Raw genomic sequence first — 21,532 nt, forward strand, 5'->3', positions numbered from 1 at the left:
GCACCAGGGAGGCAACATACCATCCTGGAGTCTCAGTTGCGGCCACATAAACTCCTATCTATTCCCCTTACAATAGATTCCCCTATCACTATAGCTCTCCCACTCTTTTTCCCGCCCTTCTGTGCAGCAGAGCCACCCATGGTGCTATGAACCTGGCTGCTGGTGCCTTCCCCTGGTAAGCCATCGCCCCCAACAGTATCCAAAATGGTATATCTGTTTTGGAGGGAGATGACCGCAGGGGACTCCTGCACTACCTTCCTGCTCTTGCCTTGTCTCTTGGTCACCCATTCACTATCTGTCCTAACTCTTACCTGCGCTGTGACCAACTCACTAAATGTGCTATCCACAACATTCTCAGCATCGCGCATGCTCCAGAGTGAGTCCATCCGCAGCTCCAGTGCCGTCATGCGGTCTGTCAGGAGCTGCAGCTGGACACACTTCCCGCACACATAGTAGTCAGGGACACTGAAGGAGCATGACATGGGTCCGAGCTCTCCTGCCATGACTTAACCCTTAAATTAATTTACTTACTAAAATTTACTTCAACACCAAACAGCTACTTAGTAGTTCACTGCCAATTAAACCAATCTAAAAGTCAGTCTAAAAGAGAGTTATGCTTATCAGTCAAACAGCCAACCACTTACCAGCTTGGCTGTGACGTCACCTCTCGATTTCACAGCCCTCTATCTTTGTCTGCAGCTGGTTGGGCTGGTCTCTGGGCCTCCATCTCCTACTCTCACACTCCTTATCAGCTGCTCAGCACTGGTAGGAAAAACAAGACAAAACAGCACCTGCCACCCCCACTTGCCCTTAAAACTCACCCATTTACCAAACTCACGAATGGCACTCTTTGCTGCTGCACTCCGTGCTCTGCACGAGCTGCCTCTTTTTAAACTGTATCTAGGTCAGATGACTCACTACTGGTCAGTTGTTTACAGAACTGGTTTTAACTAGCTGCTAATTGCCTCCTACTGGAGAGTTACCTTTCTTTTTCTCTACCTAAACCTGAAAGATGCCCAACTATTTAACTTTTCCCCTTTAAATTAAACTGCTACTTACTTAGAAGCTACTTCTTGATGGCGGGGCCGGGGGCGGGGGGCAAGCTGTAATGTGGAAGGCCCAGCTTCGGCCTTTTCAGAGGCTGGTCTGGGAATTGGAGTGGGAATGGCAGTTGATTCTGTCAATGGACACGGGGTCTGGGCGTGTTCCCTTATTGCAGCAGCTAACTCCGACATTCCCTCCCTCATGTTCACCGACAGTGTATCAACTGCCTGCGACATTCCCTCCCTCATGTGCCGGACAGTGTTCCCATTTCTTGTGAGAGTATTGTTACTTCTCCCCATACCTCACCACCCACCCCACTGATGGTGTCCAGGAGTGATCGGGTAAGATCAATTCTCTCCCCACTCATTGCCATCATCTGAACCACGTCTGTTAGATCCTGCATCTCAGGAGAGCGCTGTCGAGCTCTCCTTCCCCTCCTAACCCTGGGTGTGGCTTGCTGCATCCCACTGAGACCAGCAGCCTCAGATGGTGGAGCCCTGGGTGTGCCTTGCTGCACCCCACTGGAATCCCCAGCCTCAAACCGTGAGAAACCATGGAATGTCCTTACACTCGTACCACTTAGGAAAGGGCCTGGCACCTCAATTCGCGGCACCTGCACCTCCTCCAGAATGAGTACAACAGTGGGGGCTTCATTCATCTGCCAGTTGGTTCCAGTGTTTCTTCATTTCTTTTGATGAAACTTTTATGTGACCTCTACTGGTGTCCAGCTCATGCCATCTGGCTTCAATTACAGTAACTAGTGCCTCCACTTCATCCTGTAAGAAATTCTTGTTCCTTGAGCCGTGTTGCATATTGTACTGCAGTCCGATTTTTCCAATGAGAATTAAAGTTCTCACACACAACTGGCTCTTTAAAAATGGCCAAATACAGACCAGGAGCTGTACTGGGCAAGCAGTCATGTCCTTTTTTATTTTGCGCATGCGCAGAAGGAGAGGCATCGTTTTTCGGTGCAGACATTAGCTTCCACCCCACCAAAGTTACAGGACAAGCTAGGCAGCGCCAATTTCAAAAAATAGAATGGTGTTACTGTTTTGGAGTAGAATTAAACCAAATGACCTGGACTTGAATGTTGGGGGTATGATTAAGAAATTTGCAGATGATATTAAAATAGGCTGTGTGGTTGATGATGAAGAAGAAAGCTGCGAACAGCAGGAAGATATCAATGTACTGGTCAGGTGGGCAGAACAGTGGCAAATGGAATTCAATCCGGAGAAGTGTGAGGTAATGCATTTGGAGAGATCTAACAAGGGAATATACATTAAATGGTATGGCACTGAAAAGTGTAGAGGAACAAAGGGACCTTGGACAGCAGATTCACAGATCCCTGAAGGTAGCAGGCCAGGTAGATAAGGTGGATAAGAAGGCATATGGAATACTTGCCTTTATTAGTCGAAGCATGGAATACAAGAGCAAGGAGGTTATGCTTGAACTGTATAAAACATTAGTTAGGCCACAGCTGGAGTACTGTGTGCAGTTCTGGTCACCACATTACAGGAACGATGTGATTGCACTGGAAAGGGTGCAGAGGAGATTTACAAGAATGGTGCCTGGACTGGAAAATTTTGGTAATGAGGAAAGATTGGTGATGCTGGGTCTGTTTTCTTTGAAACAGAGGAGGCTGAGGGGAGACCTGATTGAGGTGTATAAAATTATGAGGGGCTGGCATAGGAAGGACCTGTTTTCCTTGGCAGAGAGGTCAACAACCAGGGGACATAGATTTAATGCAATTGGGGGGAGGTTTAGAGGAGATATGAGGGGAAATTTCTTTACCCAGAGGATGGTGGAGTCTGGAACTCACTGCCTGAAAGGGTGGTAGAAGCAGAAACTCTCACCATATTTTAAAAATACTTGGATGTGCATTTAAAGTGCTGTAACCTAGAGGGCTACGGACCAAGAGCTGGAAAGTGGGATTAGGCTGGATAGCTCTTGGTCGGCCGGCGCGGACACGATGGGCCGAAATGGCCTCCTTCTGTACTGTAAATTTCTATGATTCTATGAAAAGGTTTCTTACAGTAATTGTTTCTGTTGTGTTGGGGTTTCTCTTCTGATTACAGTTTGTGTGGTTTTACATTTCCAAGGTTTCTTACAGGGGTTTCTCCTCATTAGCACAGATTAAAATTAAGCATTTTAAACAGGAATCTCCAGGAGTTCTTACATATTACAGGAAGTCAGTATTTACAGTTTTCATGTTTTACATTAAACGTTTTGTACAGAATGTTTAAAAAAGTTAATCACAGAGTTCGATTTCCTGGGCCTTACACTGGGCGTTTGATACAGAAGGTTTCTTTTGAAAGTTATTACTGATTTTCAAATGTGAGGTTTTCAAGCCCTACAGCGCCCAATCAACGCCTCAATGGAATCCAGGTGGTGCCACTATGTCTGTGGTACAGCTCCAAATGCTGCCTAACTCCCAGATGTTGAGCCCACACTTGACGGCCCACTTAGCGCAGCGTAGTGCCTCCAGGTAAGTGTGCAATGCCATGATTTTACGCTGCTATCAATTCTTTAGGCGTTTAGGGACCATGCCTGAAGTGAGGCATTAAAAATGTATCTTATGCAGTGACATTGCCTCAAAAATGGTGGTACCGAATCTTGACCCCAATATATGAAACCATGAAGGAAATGATCAATACAGTTCCTGCTTCCTCCTGGCAGATAAACTACTCATCCGATATTAATGTACCAGACAAAAAGTCATCATAAAACCTATTGCAACACATCTAACAGGTAGCACTTGTTTCATATTTTATTTTTTAAAAGCGGGATGAACATTTTTAGAGGCACAGACCACGATTTTTGGTTAATAATAGTTCAGTAGAAGCCATTCAGGGGAGAAATGAGGACTCATGTTAACATTTTAATGTCAGTATAAGCTCTGGAATTCCCTTCCTAAACCTCTCCGCCTCTCTATCTCCCTTTCCTTCTTTAAGATGCTCCTTAAAACCTATCTTTTTTACCAAGCTTTTGATCATTTGCCCTAAAATCTCCTTAAATGTGGCTTGGTATCAAATTTTGTTTGATCATCGCTCCTGTCAAGTGCCTTAGGATGTTTTACCACATTAAAGGCGCTATATAAATGCAAGTTGTTGTTGTTATCAGACCCAAGAGGTTTTGATAGAGCAAGTAGGGAGAAGCTGTTTCCTCTGCCAAGTGGGTAATCAGAGATCATAATTGGCAAAAGAACTAGACAGGAAATTAGAATTTTTTTCACACAGAGGGTTGTTTAGATCTGGAATGCGCTAACAGAAAGGATGCTGGTATCAGATTGCGTAGGAAATTTCAAAAGGCCAAATTTGCAGGGTTATGGGAAAAAAGCTGGGGTGTGGGACTAAATTGAACAGCTCTTTCAAAGAGCGATCACAAGCATGATGGGACAAATGGCCTCCTTCTATGCTGAAAGCTTCTATGATTCTCTGGGGCTGAATTTGGTCAAGACCTCCGCCCGCCCAAATGCCGCCCAAAGTGCCGCCGAGGGACCGGACGGTACTTTCTGCGGGGTTTTCATGGCCGAGGTCCCTTGAAGGTCGGCGGGTGCCAAATGAACGACGTACATCGCCAATCTGGCCAGCAGCAGGCGGGAGATCTCATTCTCGGCTTGCCGCCCAAGGATGGAATCGGGCCCACGGAGGGTCAAACAGCTCAAAATAAAAATCATCAGGAAAAAAACTAAAAAAAACTATTGGAAGTCCTACAGGTAAGTTGCTGTGGAAAAAAAATATAAAATGTTCACTAACCTTTTTTTCAGGATCTTCAGACTTACCATCGGGGACAGACCAGCCTCCAGCCAGCATTCTGGCGCCGACTCCTGCCCGCATGAATATGGGAGCTCGGCGGGCAGGTAGTCAGTTGCGCCACTTGGCCGCCCGCTGACATCAGCGGGCGGTTCCCGGCGGCTCTCCTCACCCGTCCGCTCCAGGCCACATCGAAAGTGGCACTGGGCGGATCTTGCAGAAGAATGGCGGCGGGAGTGGGTGGCAGTGGGCGGTAAGTTGGTCACTTTCGGCCCCTATAAAAAAGCAAAGAAACAAGCTTAGTCTCTGTACAGCAGAGAAACAGGCCATTCGGCCCAACCTGTTCCTGCTGGTGTTTATGCTCCACACGAGCCTCCTGCCACCCCTCTTCATCTCATGCCATCAACAAATCCTTCTATTCCTTTCTCCCTCGTATGTTTATCTAACTTCCCATTGAATTAATCTATACTATTTGCCTCAACTGTGGTAACAAGTTCCACATTCTAACCACTCTCTGGGTAAAGAATTTTCTCCTGAATTCCCTATTGGATTTATTAGTGACCTCTAATTCTGGTCTCGCCCGCAAGTGGAAACATCTTCTTTATATCTAATCTATCCAACCCCTTCACAGCCTTGAAGACCTCTATCAGGTCACCCCTCAACCTTCTATTTTCTAGAGAAACCCCACCAAGAATATACCGGCCGACAAATACCCACAGACCTCAATATATTTGATCGTATTCAAGCTGCAGTGTTATATTTCTGGCCTCCCCTGTACACCACACATTGGGCACTCAAAACAAAAATCTATAATATTGATCCTGCAATGTCAACGGCCATTGAAAACAAATGACTGCACTGCCATTTCACCCAATTGTTCAGGGTGAGCAATGCTCACTGTACATTAAAACATTTTCAACGGCAAACCTCTACCATGCAATAGGACAATGAAAGGACCAATGAAAATTTGTAGGAAGTGAATTGGCTCATAAATATATTTTCATCTTTGCTAACTAACCAAGGTGTCAACCATGGCTCAGTGGTTAACCTATGAGTCAGAAGGTCATGGGTTCAAGTCCCACTCCGGAAACCTGAGCAAATAATCCAAACTGATACTCCAGTAAGGCACTGAGGGAGAGTGGCACTATCAGAGGTGCCGTCTTTTGGATAAGACGTTAAATTGAGGCCCTCTCAGGTGGAGGTAAATGATCCTATGGCACTATTTCAATATCCCTTGATTCCCTTAATATCCAAAAATCTATCGATCTCTGTCTTGAATATACTCAACAACTGAGCTGCCACAGCCCTCTGGGGTAGACAATTCCAACATTTACAACCCTCTGAGTGAAGAAATTTCTCCTTATCTCAGTCCTAAATGGCTGACCCCTTTTTCTGAGACTGTGATCCCTGACTTCCCAGCCAGGGGAAACATTCTCCCTGCATCTACCCTGTCAATCCCTATAAGAATTTTGGATGTTTCAATGAGATCTCATTCTTCTAAACTATAGGCCTAGTCTACTCAATCTTTCCTCACAGGACAATGCCCACATCCCAGGAATCAGTCTAGTGAACCTTTGTTGCACTCGCTCTATGGCAAGTATATTCTTCCTTAGGTAAGAAGACCAAAACTGTACATAATGTAAAAAAGGAGGCAGACAAAAAGCAGGAAACTATAAACCAGTTAGCCTAACATCTGTCGTTGGGAAAATGCTGGAGTCCATTATTAAGGAAGCAGTAGCAAGACATTTGGAAAAGCATGATTCAATCAAGCAGAGTCAACATGGTTTTATGAAAGGGAAATCATGTTTGAAAAATTTGCTGGAGTTCTTTGAGGATGTAATAAGCAGGGTGGATAAGGGGGAACCAATGGATGTGGAGTATTTGGATTTCCAGAAGGCACTTGATAAAGTGCCACAGAAGAGGTTACTGCACAAGATAAAAGCTCATGGGGTTAGGGGTAATATATTAGCATGGATAGAGTATTGGTTAACTAACAGAAAACAGAGAGTCGGGATAAATGGGTCATTTTCCGGTTGGCAAACAATGACTAGTGTCGTGCTGCAGGGATCAGTGCTGGGTCCTCAACTATTTACAATCTATATTAATGACTTGGATGAGGGGACCAAGTGTAATGTAGCCAAGTTTTCTGATGATACAAAGATGGGTGGGAAAGCAAATTGTGAGGAGGTCACAAAACTCTGCAAAGCGATATAGACAGGCTAAGTAAGTGGGCAAAAATTTGGCAGATGGTGTATAATGTGGGAAAATCTGAGGTTATCCATTTTGGCAGAAATAATAGAAAAGCAAATTATAATTTAAATGGAGAAAAATTGCAAGGTGCTGCAGTACAGAGGGACCTGGGGGTCTTTGTGCATGAAACACAAAATATTAGTTTGCAGGTACAGCAAATAATCAGGGTGGCAAATGGAATGTTGGCCTTTATTGCAACGGGGATAGAATATAAAAGCGGAGAAGTCCTGCTACAACTGTAACATGGTATTGGTGAGGCCACACCTGGAATACTGCATTCAGTTTTAGTCTCCGTATTTAAGGAAGGATACACTTGCATTGGAGGCTGTTGAGAGAAGGTTCACTAGGTTGATTCTGGAGATGAAGAAGTTGACTTAGGTTGAGTAGGTTGGGCCTATACATATTGGAGTTCAGAAGAATGAGAGGGTGATGCAGAAAGGATATTTCCATTCAAAGTGGAAACTAAAACTCGGGTTAGGGTTAGGGTTAGGACATAGTCTTAGAATAACGGCCACCCATTTAAAACTGAGATGAGGAGAAATTTCTTCTCTCACTGTATTGTAAATCTATGGAATTCTCTGTCCCAGAGAGCTGTGGAGGCTGGGTCATTGAATATATTTAAGGTAGAGATAGACAGATTTTTGAGCAATATGGGAGTAAAGGGTTATGGGGAGCAGGCAGGGAAGTGGAGCTGAGTCCATTTTCAGATCAGCCATGATCTTATTGAATGGCGGAGTAGGCTCGAGGGGCCAAATGACCTACTCCTGCTCCTATTTCTTATGTTCTTATGTTCTTGTAATGTATGAATGCCTGGTTTACCTGCCACCAGAGGGAGCGATGGTCGGAGTTCATTGGGCCACAGGCACACACGTGCAGCCCTTGTATATAAAGAATGCCTCCATGTTTAGTCCTCACTTTGAGAGCTAATAAAGTAGTCAGGTCGCACCTGATTGAGTTCATGGTACTAAGCCTATTGAGTTATTGCCTACGCAACAGTTCTTATATAATACTCCAGGTGCAGTCTCACCAGGGTCCTGTATAATTGCAGTAAGACATCTTTACTCTTTACTCACCTCCTCTTGTAATAAAGGCCAACAAACCATTTGCTTTCTTAATTGCTTGCTGTACCTGCATGTTAACTTTCAGTGATTCGTGTACAAGGACATCCAGATCCCTCTGAACACCAACATTTCCCAACCTCTCTCCATTTAAAAATTACTCTGCTTTTCTATATTTCTTACCAAAGTGGATAACTTCATATTTCTCCACATTATGGCCCCAAGTTTCCACATGATTTGCTCCTGATTTTTAGGAGCAACTGGTGGAGAACGGAGTATCTTAGAAATCGCAAATTAGGCGTCCGGAACGAGGTGATGGGGGGGGGGGGGGGGTGGTGGGGGGAAGGGAAGTCATTACATTCTACAATAAATCCTTAGTTATACTTATACAAATAATTCCAACCTGAATAAAAATTTATGAGCAAAGAAAAGATTAAATAAACCATGTTCCTACCTGTGTGAAAGTGCTTCAGGCAGGGAGACGGCTGCAGGAAGCCTCACAAGTTGAGGCAGCCGTTCCCGACGGCAGCGGGGGGGAGGCAGTGAGAAGGCTGCAGGAAGCCTCAGAAGTTGAGGCAGCCATTCCCGACGGCAGGAGGGGGAGGCCCCCCTGCCGTCAGTCGGGCCCGTCGGGAAACGGCTGCCTCAACTTCTGAGGCTTCCTGCAGCCTTCTCACTGCTGCAAGAAGCCCCAGTGCTGATCATGGAACGGCAATGTGGTTTTATTAAAAAATTTTAAAAATTGAACAGCTACAAAGAACTACAAAAATGGCCGAGTGCCAATGTTTCCTTCACGCTGCGCGTGCGCGAACGCTCCAACGCGCACGCGCAGGGTTGCCGGCATGAAAAAAACTCATTTAAATGGTACCCGCCCCCTCCTACTTACAAAATCGGTGAGTGGTAGGCTCCGCCCCCTGGGCGCCGCACAAAGCTGACATCGAGCTGCAAAGCGCTCGTGAATAGCGTGTTTTTTTTCAGGCGCCACTTTATCAAACTTGTCCTCCAAGAAATCTGATATTGCAAATAGACGCGCCCTTATTTCAGTGGCTGCCTGTGGGAGCTTGCTGTGTGCAAACTGACTACAACGTTTCCTACATCATCATCATAGGCAATCTCTCGAAATCAAGGACGACTTGGTTCCACTCCAAAAGTGAGTTCTTAGGTGACTGTGCAGTCCAATATGGGAATTACAGTCTCTGTCACAGGTGGGACAGTCAGTCATTGAAGGAAGGGGTGGGTGGGGAGTCTGGTTTGCCGCACGCTGCCTGCGCTTGTTTTCTGCATGCTCTCGGCGGCGAGACTCGAGGTGCTCAGCGCCCTCCCGGATGCTCTTCCTCCACTTAGGGCAGTCTTTGGCCGGGGACTCCCAGGTGCCGGTCGGGATGTTGCACTTTATCAGGGAGGCTTTGAGGGCGTCCTTGAAACATTTCCTCTGCCCAACTGGGGCTCGCTTGCCTTGTAGGAGTTCCAAGTAGAGCGCTTGCTTTTGGAGTCTTGTGTCAGGCATACGAACAATGTGGCCCGCCCAACGGAGCTGGTCAAGTGTGGTCAGTGCTTCGATGCTGGGGATGTTGGCTTGATCGAGAACACTGACATTGGTGCATCTGTCCTCCCAGGGGATTGGCAGGATCTTGCGGAGGCATCGCTGGTGGTATTTCTCTAGCGATTTGAGTTGTCTACTGTATATGGTCCAGGTCTCTGAGCCATACAGGAGGGCGGGTATCACTACAGCTTTGTAGACCATTAGCTTGGTGCCAGATTTGAGGACCTGATCTTCGAACACTCTCTTCCTCAGGCAGCTGATGGCTGCGCTGGCGCACTGGAGGCGGTGTTGAACCTCATCGTCGATGTCTGCCCTTGCTGATAATAGGCTCCCGAGGTATGGAAAGTGGTCCACGTTGTCCAGGACCGTGCCATGGATTTTGATGACTGGGGGCAGTGCTGTGTGGCGGGGTCAGGTTGGTGGAGGACCTTTGTCTTACAGATGATTAGTGTAAGGCCTATGCTTTTGTATGTCTCAGTGAAAATGTTGATGATGACTTGGAGTTCAGCCTCTGAATGTGCGCAGATGCAAGCGTTGTCCGCATACTGTAGTTCAACGACAGAAGATGGGACGGTCTTGGATCTGGCCTGGAGGCAACGAAGGTTGAACAGGTTCCCACTGGTTCTAATGTTTCCTATATTACAACAGTGGCAACACTTCAAAAGTACTTTATTGGCTGTAAAGCACTTTGGGGTATCTTGAAAAGTGCTGTATAAATGCAAATCTTTCTTTTCTTTAAAGGAAACAAGTGCAAAACCTCTCTAGCAGAGAGTTAACACATGCACAATATAAAAGCACAATAGTATTAATTGCTACATAACCCTAGGATAGACTTGACAAAGAAAGTGCAGTTGTGTTTAGTTTAATGAACTACAAAGGTCAGCAATGGTGCATGTAGATAACACAGGTTATTACAAATATATTTTCATATCTTTCTAAGCCATGCAAAAATATATTTTATAATGTACATAATCCATGACTACCAATATGTAATCTCATTTACCTAGATTACCTCGCTGTAGTTTATGAAAATCATGAGGCTATCAAGCTAATCTTTCAACCATTGTGGCAGTATCACTGTTCCTGGGCATTTTTGTTGGGCCAAGTGTGAAATAGAAATACACTTTTTTCCCCTTCTTCAGTCAATTCCTACAATACCTGGATACCTGAGAACTCTTTTTATTAAAGTTAAAAAAGAATACTTCTGGGTTCCCTTCTGGCAATGCTGCTGCCTCCTGCCAGATCTCAGTGTTAAGTTTGGCACAGTGTGGGGAGAATATCTTCAGCCAATTTTTAAACATATGCTTATTTTTATTTTTTTAATATTTTTTGTGCAGTGATCAGTGCAGGGCCTCAGACAGGTTAGAATTTGATTGCTTTATTTGTAAAGCCATAAGACATTGTGATCAGCAACATAGTAACAGGAGGAGGCCATTCAGCCACTCGAGCATGTTCCACCATTCAATTAGATCATGCTGATCTGTATGTTACCTCTATCTACCCACCTTGGTTCCGTAACCCTTAAAGCTCTTGCTTAACAAAAATTTATCAATCTCAGTTGTTAAATTTTCAATAGACCCCCAGCCTCAGCAGCTTTTTTTGGGGGGGGAGAGAGTTCCAGATTTCCACTACCCTTTCTGTGAAGAAATGTATCCTCACATTACCCCTGAACGACCTAGCTCCAATTTTAAGATTGCGCCCTCTTGTTCTGGATTCCCCCACCAGAGGAAATAGTTTCTCTCCATCTACCCTAACAAATCCTTTAATCATCTTAAACACCTCAATTAGGTCACCCCTTAATCTAAGTTCTGTGAGGCCATTTACGATCGATGTTACTATTTATCTTATCTACATGATTTTCTATTGCATTTTACAGGAACAAATGAAGTTGCTATTATTAAAATCCTAGCAAGTCGTTCAGCAGAACAGAGGCAGAAGATAAAAGAGAAATACAGGGCTCTTTACAGCAAAGTAAGTACAATTCGCAACAAGGCTAAGATGAAATTTAACACATTGGGTAGACGGAATACAAATACTGAAACCAGGGCAAGTGTTTCCATTTCCTCCATGAGATAAAATTCCCTACAGTGCAATTTCACGTTATATCGTGCACGCATGTTTTGAATATTTTGCACCCGAATCACATGTGCCATTAAAATCCAAAACAGATCTAAATGGGATGACTTTACAAACTTTAAATAAATGTTTAAAATGTTTTAATTTGTCTCCTTCAGATTTGTTCGAGCAGATATTCACTGTTCAGCTCTCTTCAGATCCTCTTCATATAGAATCTTGGGGCTAGAAATTCCGCAGCGCCCCATTTGGAGCGATAGCTTTTGAAATCTCAGAAAAGTAACGGCAGGCGATAATGATTTTCTGCTCCCGGGAAATTCAGCTTTAACGCTCCGAGAAGGAAGTGGAGCTCTATATCAGGCGTTCTTTTGCCAATTACCTTAAATTTGTGTCCTCTAGTTCTTGATCCTTCTGCGAATGGGAACAGTTTCCCTCTATCTATATACTTTCCATTTTTTCCATTTTCAAATACATGCTGTGAGGATGCTAGATTCTTGATAAAGAAGACATCAGTCGTGGTTCAGTTGGTAGCATTCTTGGTTTGAGTCAGAAGGTCATAGGTTCAAGTCCCCACTCCAGAGATTTGAGTACAAAACCCAAACTGACACTTCCAATGCTGCATTGTCAGAGGTGCTGTCTTTTGGATGATGTGTTAAATCAATACCCTCTCAGGTCTGCCCTCTCAGGTGGACGTAAAAGAACCCATGGCATTATTTCAAAGTCGCACCCAGCCGCTAATCTGCCAACTGGAGGACATATCCGGCCACTTGCTTCATCAACCTCTCCATTTTCCCATGGAGGAGGTCCAAGTGCAGGTCTTCTAGCCGGCCACCTACCCATAGATGATGGGTATCCAGGGATACTGTGAAGTAAATAAAGTGAGTTAATAGTCTCAAAGAAAAAAGGAAAGTAGGAAAAAACATGATGTAATATCTCAGTTTTTCTTTTTTCTTCCCTTTTCTGTAGGATCTGGAAAAAGTGCTTAAAGGTGACCTCAGTGGGTGCTTCGAAAAGACAATATTGGCCATGCTAGACCGCCCCTGCGAATTTGATGCCAAGTTGCTCAAGGAGGCAATGAAAGGAGCCGGAACTCATGAAGATGTCCTTATTGAGATTCTCTGCACACGAGCTAATTCAGTATGTTTGATTTTAAACTATGAGCCTGAATTTGGTGGATTTATCGTCTGTTGCCGCCGAATTTTCTCGGCGGTCAACCTGCTTTCTGGGTGCTCTCCCCGCTAAGCGAGTTTGGTGGAGTCCTCCTCCCAGAGGGGAGAGAAGACCGATGGGTACCGTCCACTGGCGTGCACTGCCCACAAGAGTCCTCCCACCTGCAGCAGGGGAAAAGACCACTGCATGGAGGCAGGTCTTACCTCAGCGGTAAGTATGAAGACCTGCAAAAAAAGGTTAGTCCACTTCTTTTCTTTATTTCTTTTGCAGGGATTTAGGTGGATGGGGTTCCCTGAAGGATTTCTGGTGGTTATTTTTTTTTTGTTTTAAAATTTTAACATTTTATCAGTTCCCGCCCCCCCCCCCCCGCCCCCACCCCCCGACTCTATCCTCGGCGGCATTTTGCCGAGGATTACATTTGCCGCCCAGAATGGGAGCTACTGCCCGCATCGTCCATAATTGGCGTGCAAGCCCATTTTTGCTGCCGGGTGGTCTTTCCCACATTTTTTCATGAAACTTCCGCTCAAAGTACCGTCAGGATCTTAGCGGTCCTTTGGATGGTACTTGGGCAGAACTTAGTTTCACCAAACTCAGGCCCTATATTATTTATAAATGAATATATTGCAACTCCCTTAAAAGAACACTGCCTTCATTAAAAAATGTGTTTAGGAAGGATGAAGAGCTAGAACATCGAATCATACAGCACAGAAGGAGGCCATTTGGCCCATTATGTCTGCGCCAGCTCTTTGAAAGAGTTGTCCAATTAGTCCACGCCCCTGCTCTTTTCCCATTGCCATGCAATTTTTCCGTTTCAAGTTTTTATCCATTCTCTTTTGAAAGTTACTATTGAATCTGCTTCCACCACCCTTTCAGGCAGTGCATTCCAGATCATAATAACTTGTTGCATAAAGAAAAAAGTCCTCATTTCTCTCCTGGATTTTTTGCCAATTACTTTAAATCTGTGCCCTCTGGTTAATAACCCTCCCATCAGTGGAAACGGTTTCTCTTCAATTACTCGATCAAAATCCTTCATAATTTTGAATAGCTCAATGTAATTTCCTGTTAACCTTTTCTGCTGTATGGAGAACAATCCCAGTTTCTCCAGTCTTTCCACATAACTGAAGTCGCTCATTCCTGGTAAAATTCTTGTAAATCTCCTCTACAATCTCTCCAAGGCCTTGACATCCTTCCTGAAGTGTGGTGCCCAGAATGCCTAACTTGTGCTTTATAAAGGTTTAACATAACTTCCCTGCTTCAACATATCATTTTTATCACTAGTTATTGACTAGTCCCAAGGTACTTTACAAAGCCAAATGGAAAAATGCCAAAGCCAAACAAGGGAAGATTTTGGTGGGGTGGGGATGGGGGGGGGGTGGAAATGATCAAAAGCTCAGTCCAAGAGAGAATCTTAAGAAAGCGCTTAAATAGAGAAGGTGGAAAGCAGGGAAGCAGTAACAGGGAAGATTAGTTGAAACAGTAATGTAGGAAATCCGGTAGCCAATTTGCGCACAGCAAACTCCCATAAACAGCAATGTGATAATGACCAGATAATCTGTTTTAGTGATGTTGATTGAGGGATAAATATTGGCCAGGACATCAGGGATAACTCCCCTCTCTTCTTCAAAATAGTGCCATGGGATCTTTTATGTCCACCTGAGAGGACAGATAGGGCCTCAGTTTAACGTCTCATCTAAAAGACAGCACCTCCAACAATGCAGCAATCCCTCAGCAATGCACTGGGAGTCAGCCTAGGTTTTTGTGCTCAAGTCTGTGGAGCAGGGTTTGAACCCACAACATTCTGACTCAGAGACGAGAATACCCACTGAGCCACAGCTGAACTAAAGTGCCCTTGGATATTTTGTACATTAAGAGTGCTATATAAATGCATGTGGTTGCATTTATTCTCAATAGAGCCGGGTTGCTAAACCAATGGGAATGAGGGGAAAGAGTTGTACCCACATTGCCAAACCATTTCACTATTAGCGGCATGTAATTGCAATAACAGAGATCATGGAATTGACACAAAGCATCCACACTCCGCATTTCACCATCCTCTTTGAATTCAAAAAAAATTGTCAATACATTTTCATGAGATGAGAACTCAAAATTTCTCCCAACGCAGGCTAAAATATAATCCAATTGACATATCCTCTATGCCTTCCTCCCTCCTGTTTTAATCGAGCTTCCCTTCAAAGACATGTATGCTATTTGCTTCAACCACTCCTTGTGGTAGAGAGTCCCACGATCTCACCACACATGGTGGAAGCTAATTCCGCCCAAGTGCCGCCCAAAGAACATCTGAGATCCTGACGGTACTTTAGGGTGGAAGTTTTTTGAAAAAGTCCTGGAAAGACCGCCCGGCGGCAAAAAAGCGACTTACGCTCTGACTATGGACGGCATCGGGCGGGAGCTCCCAATCTCGGCGGCAAATGCAATCTTCGGCAAAGTACCACCGAGGATTGAGTCAGGCCCAGGGGGAAACAGATAAAAATAAACATTTCAAAAAAATGTTTTAAAAAACACTGGAAAACCTTCGGGGGACCCCATCCACCTGAATCGCTCAAAAAAAAATAAAGAAAAGAAGTTTGCTAACCTTTTTTTTGCAGGTTTTCTTATTTACCATTGAGGTTAGACCTGCCTCCACGTGGAAGTCCTTTCCCCTGCTGCAGTGGACTCCCACCCAGACCAAACTGGCAGCTTGGCGGGCGGGAGGATACTTACGCACGTTGCACACCAGTGGACGGTTCCCAGCGGTCTTCCCTCCCCGCCGGCGGGAGGCCTCCACCAAACTCGACGGCAGCGGACGGTAACAGAAAGCGAGTCCACCAAGTTCGGCCCCATAGAACTTTACTTCAGAAATGATTTGCTTTGAATAAGAGTTGCAAGCAAATTCTTTTTTGAATTCCTATCTCCTTTCCATCCTTTTGTGCTTATCAAGGTGGAGGATGCTGGTGCTAAGGGATGGAATGCTTCAGCATTTCCAGATTAGGTACAGCACAGCACACAACACAGCACAATCAGGTACAGTGGTGCGCTCCCTCTATACTGCCCCAATAAGATACATCCCAACTTCAGAGCCTACCTAAACTCACAGAATCCTTAGAGTGAGCAGGCTGTAGACAGGGCTGCAAAGTAGAATTTCTATTGGTATTAAGTCAACTCCATAGATGGCTGTCCTCCAGTACCTCACTCAAATGGCTGCTGTTCCTACAGAAAAGAAAGAAAAACTTGTACTTCTATCACACCTTTCACAACCTCAGGATGTCCCAAAGTGCTTTACAGCCAATGAAGTACTTTTGAAGTGTAGACATTGTTGTAATGTAGGAAAAGCAGCAGCCAATTTGCGCAAAGCAAAGTCCCACAAACAGCAATGTGGTAATGGCCAGATCATCTGTTTTAATGATGGTGCTTAAGGGATAAGATTGGGAAGCTTTTAAAAGCCAGCAAAGAATGACTAAAAAAATTATTAAGAAAGGGAAGATAGACTATGAAAGTAAACTAGCACTAAATATAAAAACAGATAGCAAGAGTTTCTATAGGTATAGAAAAAGGAAAAGAGTGGCGAAAGTAAATGTTGGTCGCTTAGAGGACGAGACCGGGGAATTAGTAATGGGGAACATGGAGATGGCAGAAACTCTGAACAAATATTTTGTATCAGTCTTTACGGTAGAGGACACTAACAATATACCAACAGTGGATAGTCAAGGGGCTATAGGGGGGGAGGTACTTAACACAATCACTAAGGAGGTGGTACTCAGTGAGATAATGGGACTAAAGGCGGATAAATCCCCTGGATCTGATGGCTTGCATCCTAGGGTCTTAAGAGAAGTAGCGGCGGGGATTGTGGATGCATTGGTTGTAATCTACCAAAATTCCCTAGATTCTGAGGAGTTCCCAGCAGATTGGAAAACTGCAAATGTAACGCCCCTAGTTAAAAAAGGAGGCAGACAAAAAGCAGAAAACTATAGACCAGTTAGCCTAACATCTGTGGTTGGGAAAATATTGGAGAAATATTGGAGTCTATTATTAAAGAAGCAGTAGCAGGACATTTGGAAAAACATAATTCAGTCAGGCAGAGTTAGCATGGATTTATGAAAGGGAAGTCATGTTTGACAAATTTGCTGGAATTCTTTGAGGATGTAATGAACAGGGTGGATAAAGGGGAACCAATGGATGTGTGTATTTGGACTTCCAGAAGGCATTTGACAAGGTGCCACATAAAAGGTTTCTGCACAAGATAAAAGTTCACGGGGTTGGGGGTAATATATTAGCATGGATAGAGGATTGGCTACCTAACAGAAAGCAGAGAGTCAGGATAAATGGTTCGTTCTCAGGTTAACAATCAGTAACTAGTGGAGTGCCACAGGGATCAGTGCTGGGACCCCAACTATTTACAATCTATATTAATGACTTGGAAGAAGGGACCGAGCATAATGTAGCCAAGTTTGCTGATGATACAAAGATGAGAGGAAAAGCAATGTGTGAGGAGGACACAAAAAATCTGCAAAAGGACATAGTTAGGCTAAGTGAGTGGGCAAAAATTTGGCAGATGGAGTATAATGTTGGAAAGTGTGAGGTTATGCACTTTGGCAGAAAAAAAATCAAAGAGCAAGTTATTATTTAAATGGAAAAAGATTACAAAGTGCTGCAGTACAGCGGGACCTGGGGCTACTTGTGCATGACCACAAAAGCTTAGTATGCAGGTACAGCAAGTGATCAGGAACGCCAATGGAATCTAGACCTGCCTGACCTGCTGAGTGCTTGCAGTATTTTCTGTCTTTATTTCATCAATCATGTGCTCTGCATTTGACTAAGCAAAGTCTCAGCATATATAAAAATTTACTCAATATAATTTGTTTTTCAGCAAGTTAAGGCCATAAAAGAAGCATACAAGCAAAGTAAGTGTTACTGTACTTTAAAAAAAAGAAATCAACTTATATTTCTGAAATTCGAATGAATTATTTGTCATTCTGTTACAATTTTATGAAGGAAAAAAATTAACATTTTGTTCACTTTTCCTCTTACAGTTTACCGGGAAAGGAACCGATGATTTTTTTATTACGTGGCTGTATTTAATGGCGTCTATTATTCTATCTCTCCCCTCTCCCCAACCCCCCTTCCCCCCCGCCTCCCCATGCCCTGCACACATATGTAGCTGTATCAGAGGTGATCGGTAAATTATTTCTAGATTCTTACAGCTTCTAGTGCCAAGGCTGTTTGTGCATGTTAGATTGCAGTTATACTGCACAATGGGAAGCGAGTTTAAATGGCTCTACAATTCTCATCATTATATGATAGAGCCGATTTATTCTGGTGCTCCCACAGTGTCCCCAACCCCAACATTTCTGCCATGACCTAAATTTCGGAATTCATAAGAACATAAGAATTAGGAACAGGAGTAGGTCATCTAGCCCCTCGAGCCTGCTCCGCCATTCAACAAGATCATGGCTGATCTGGCCGTGGACTCAGCTCCACTTACCCGCCCGCTCCCCATAACCCTTAATTCCCTTATTGGTTAAAAATCTATCTATCTGTGACTTGAATACATTCAATGAGCTAGCCTCAACTGCTTCCTTGGACAGAGAATTCCACAGATTCACAACCCTCTGGGAGAAGAAATTCCTTCTCAACTCGGTTTTAAATTGGCTCCTCCGTATTTTGAGGCTGTTCCCCCTAGTTCCAGTCTCCCCGACCAGTGGAAACAACCTCTCTGCCTCTATCTTGTCTATCCCTTTCATTATTTTAAATGTTTCTATAAGATCACCCCTCATTCTTCTAAACTCCAACGAGTAAAGACCCAGTCTACTCAATCTATCATCATAAGGTAACCCCCTCATCTCCAGAATCAGCATAGTGAATCGTCTCTGTACCCCCTCCAAAGCTAGTATATCCTTCCTTAAGTAAGACTGCATGCAGTACTCCAAGTGTGGCCTCACCAATACCCTATACAGTTGCAGCAAGACCTCCCTGCTTTTGTACTCCAACCCTCTCGCAATGAAGGCCAACATTCCATTCGCCTTCCTGATTACCTGCTGCACCTGCAAACTAACTTTTTGGGATTCATGCACAAGGACCCCCAGGTCCTTCTGCACCGCAGCATGTTGTAATTTCTCCCCATTCAAATAATATTCCCTTTTACTGTTTTTTTTTTCCAAGGTGGATGACCTCACATTTTCCAACATTGTATTCCATCTGCCAAACCTTAGCCCAGTCGCTTAACCTATCTAAATCTCTTTGCAGCCTCTCTGTGTCCTCTACACAACCCGCTTTCCCACTAATCTTTGTGTCATCTGCAAATTTTGTTACACTACACTCTGTCCCCTCTTCCAGGTCATCTATGTATATTGTAAACAGTTGTGGTCCCAGCACCGATCCCTGTGGCACACCACTAGCCACCGATTTCCAACCCAAAAAGGACCCATTTATCCCGACTCTCTGCTTTCTGTTAGCCAGCCAATTCTCGATCCATGCTAATACATTTCCTCTGACTCCGTGCATCTTTATCTTCTGCAGTCACCTTTTGTGTGACATCTTATCGAATGACTTTTGGAAATCTAAATACACCACATCCATCGATACACCTCTATCCACCATGCTCGTTATATCCTCAAACAATTCCAGTAAATTAGTTAAACATGATTTCCCCTTCATGAATCCATGTTGCGTCTGCTTGATTGCACTATTCCTATCTAGATGACCCGCTATTTCTTCCTTAATGATAGCTTCAAGCATTTTTCCCACTACAGATGTTAAACTAACCGGCCTATAGTTACCTGCCTTTTGTCTGCCCCCCTTTTTAAATAGAGGTGTTACATTAGCTGCTTTCCAATCCGCTGATACCTCACCAGAGTCCAGAGAATTTTGGTAGATTATAACGAATGCATCTGCTATAACTTCCGCCATCTCTTTTAATACCCTGGGATGCATTTCATCAGGACCAGTGGACTTGTCTACCTTGAGTCCCATTAGCCTGTCCAGCACTATCCCCCTAGTGATAGTGATTGTCTCAAGGTCCTTTCTTCCCACATTCCCGTGACCAGCAATTTTTGGCATGGTTTTTGTGTCTTCCACTGTGAAGACCGAAGCAAAATAATTGTTTAAGGTCTCAGCCATTTCCACATTTCCCATTAATAAATCCCCCTTTCTCATCTTCTAAGGGACCAACATTTACTTTAGTCACTCTTTTCCGTTTTATATATCGGTAAAAGCTTTTACTATCTGTTTTTATGTTTTGCGCAAGTTTACTTTCGTAATCTATCTTTCCTTTCTTTATTGCTTTCTTAGTCATTCTTTGCTGTCGTTTAAAATTTTCCCAATCTTCTAGTTTCCCACTATCCTTGGCCACCTTATACGCATTGGTTTTTATGATACTCTCCTTTATTTCCTTGGTTATCCACGGCTGGTTATCCCTTCTCTTACCGCCCTTCTTTTTCACTGGAATATATTTTTGTTGAATACTATGAAAGAGCTCCTTAAAAGTCCTCCACTGTTCCTCAATTGTGCCACCGTTTAGTCTGTGTTTCCAGTCTACTTTAGCCAACGCTGCCCTCATCCCAGTGTAGTCCCCTTTGTTTAAGCATAGTACGTTCATTTGAGACACTACTTCCTCACCCTCAATCTGTATTACAAATTCATCCATACTGTGATCACTCATTCCGAGAGGATCTTTTACTAGGAGATCATTTATTATTTCCCACTGTGCCCCAGATTTAAAGGGGATGAAACCAGTCTTGGGCAAAAGCACAAAATTGACGTTTTGCACCGCAGCCCAATTTTCTTTTCCATTGATCTTCAAGAAAAGCAATTCCACTCCCTAAAATTTCTGCCGTTGTCCCTGATTTTGAGGTCGTCAGATGATGATAGGAACATAGGAACAGGAGGAGGCCATTCAGCCCCTCAGGCCTGTTATACCATTCAATGAGATAATGGCTGACATGTGACCTAATGCCATATAGCCATCCTTGGCCCATATTTCTAATCCCTTTTGTAAACAAAAATCTATCAATCTCAGATTTTAAATGAACAATTGACCCAGCATCAATTGCCGTTTATGGAAGAGAATTCCAAACTTCTACAACTCTTTGTGTGTAGAAGTGTTTCCTAATTTCATTTCTGAAAGGTCTGGCTCTAATTTTTGGACTATGCTCCTAGTCCTAGACTCCCCAAATAGTGGAAATAGTTTCTCTCTCTCCACCCTATCAGTTTCCCTTAATATCTTGAAAACTTTGATCAAATCACCCCTTAATCTTTTAAATTCCAGGGAATACAATCCTAGCTTGTGTAATCGCTCCTTGTAATTTAACTCCTGGAGTCCGGGTATTATTCTGGTAAATCTACGCTGCCCTCCCTCCAAAGCCAATATATCTTTCCTAAGGTGCAGTGCCTAGAACTGCTCACCGTTCTCCAGATATTGTCTAACCAGGATTTTGTATAGGTGCAGCATAACTTCTACCCCTTTGTATTCTAGTCCTCTAGATATAAAGGCCAGCATTCCATTAACCGTTTTGATGATGATGGTCATGACCTTGAGCTCTTGCACCAATGTTCTGCTGCGCTTCTAACCTCTGAGAACCTAGAGATGCACTGCACCAAGAGATTTCCACTTCTTCCTGTGAAAGCCTCAGTTGCCTGGGGTTTCACTG

General features: G+C 43.9%; 1 protein-coding gene across 1 annotated transcript in view; it reads left to right on the forward strand.

The window, feature by feature from the left end:
- Positions 1-4,603: 4,603 nt before the first annotated feature.
- Positions 4,604-21,532, forward strand: part of anxa13l (annexin A13, like) — a 28,905-nt gene continuing 11,976 nt past the window's right edge. Inside the window, exons 1-4 of the mRNA XM_070880688.1 lie at positions 4,604-4,694; positions 11,524-11,618; positions 12,687-12,857; positions 17,755-17,788. Of these exons, the coding sequence (XP_070736789.1) occupies positions 4,604-4,694; positions 11,524-11,618; positions 12,687-12,857; positions 17,755-17,788 (391 nt within the window). The remainder of the gene's footprint in view (positions 4,695-11,523; positions 11,619-12,686; positions 12,858-17,754; positions 17,789-21,532) is intronic.

The sequence above is a fragment of the Pristiophorus japonicus genome, chromosome 1 (assembly GCF_044704955.1).
Source record: "Pristiophorus japonicus isolate sPriJap1 chromosome 1, sPriJap1.hap1, whole genome shotgun sequence".
Taxonomy (NCBI): Eukaryota; Metazoa; Chordata; class Chondrichthyes; family Pristiophoridae; genus Pristiophorus; species Pristiophorus japonicus.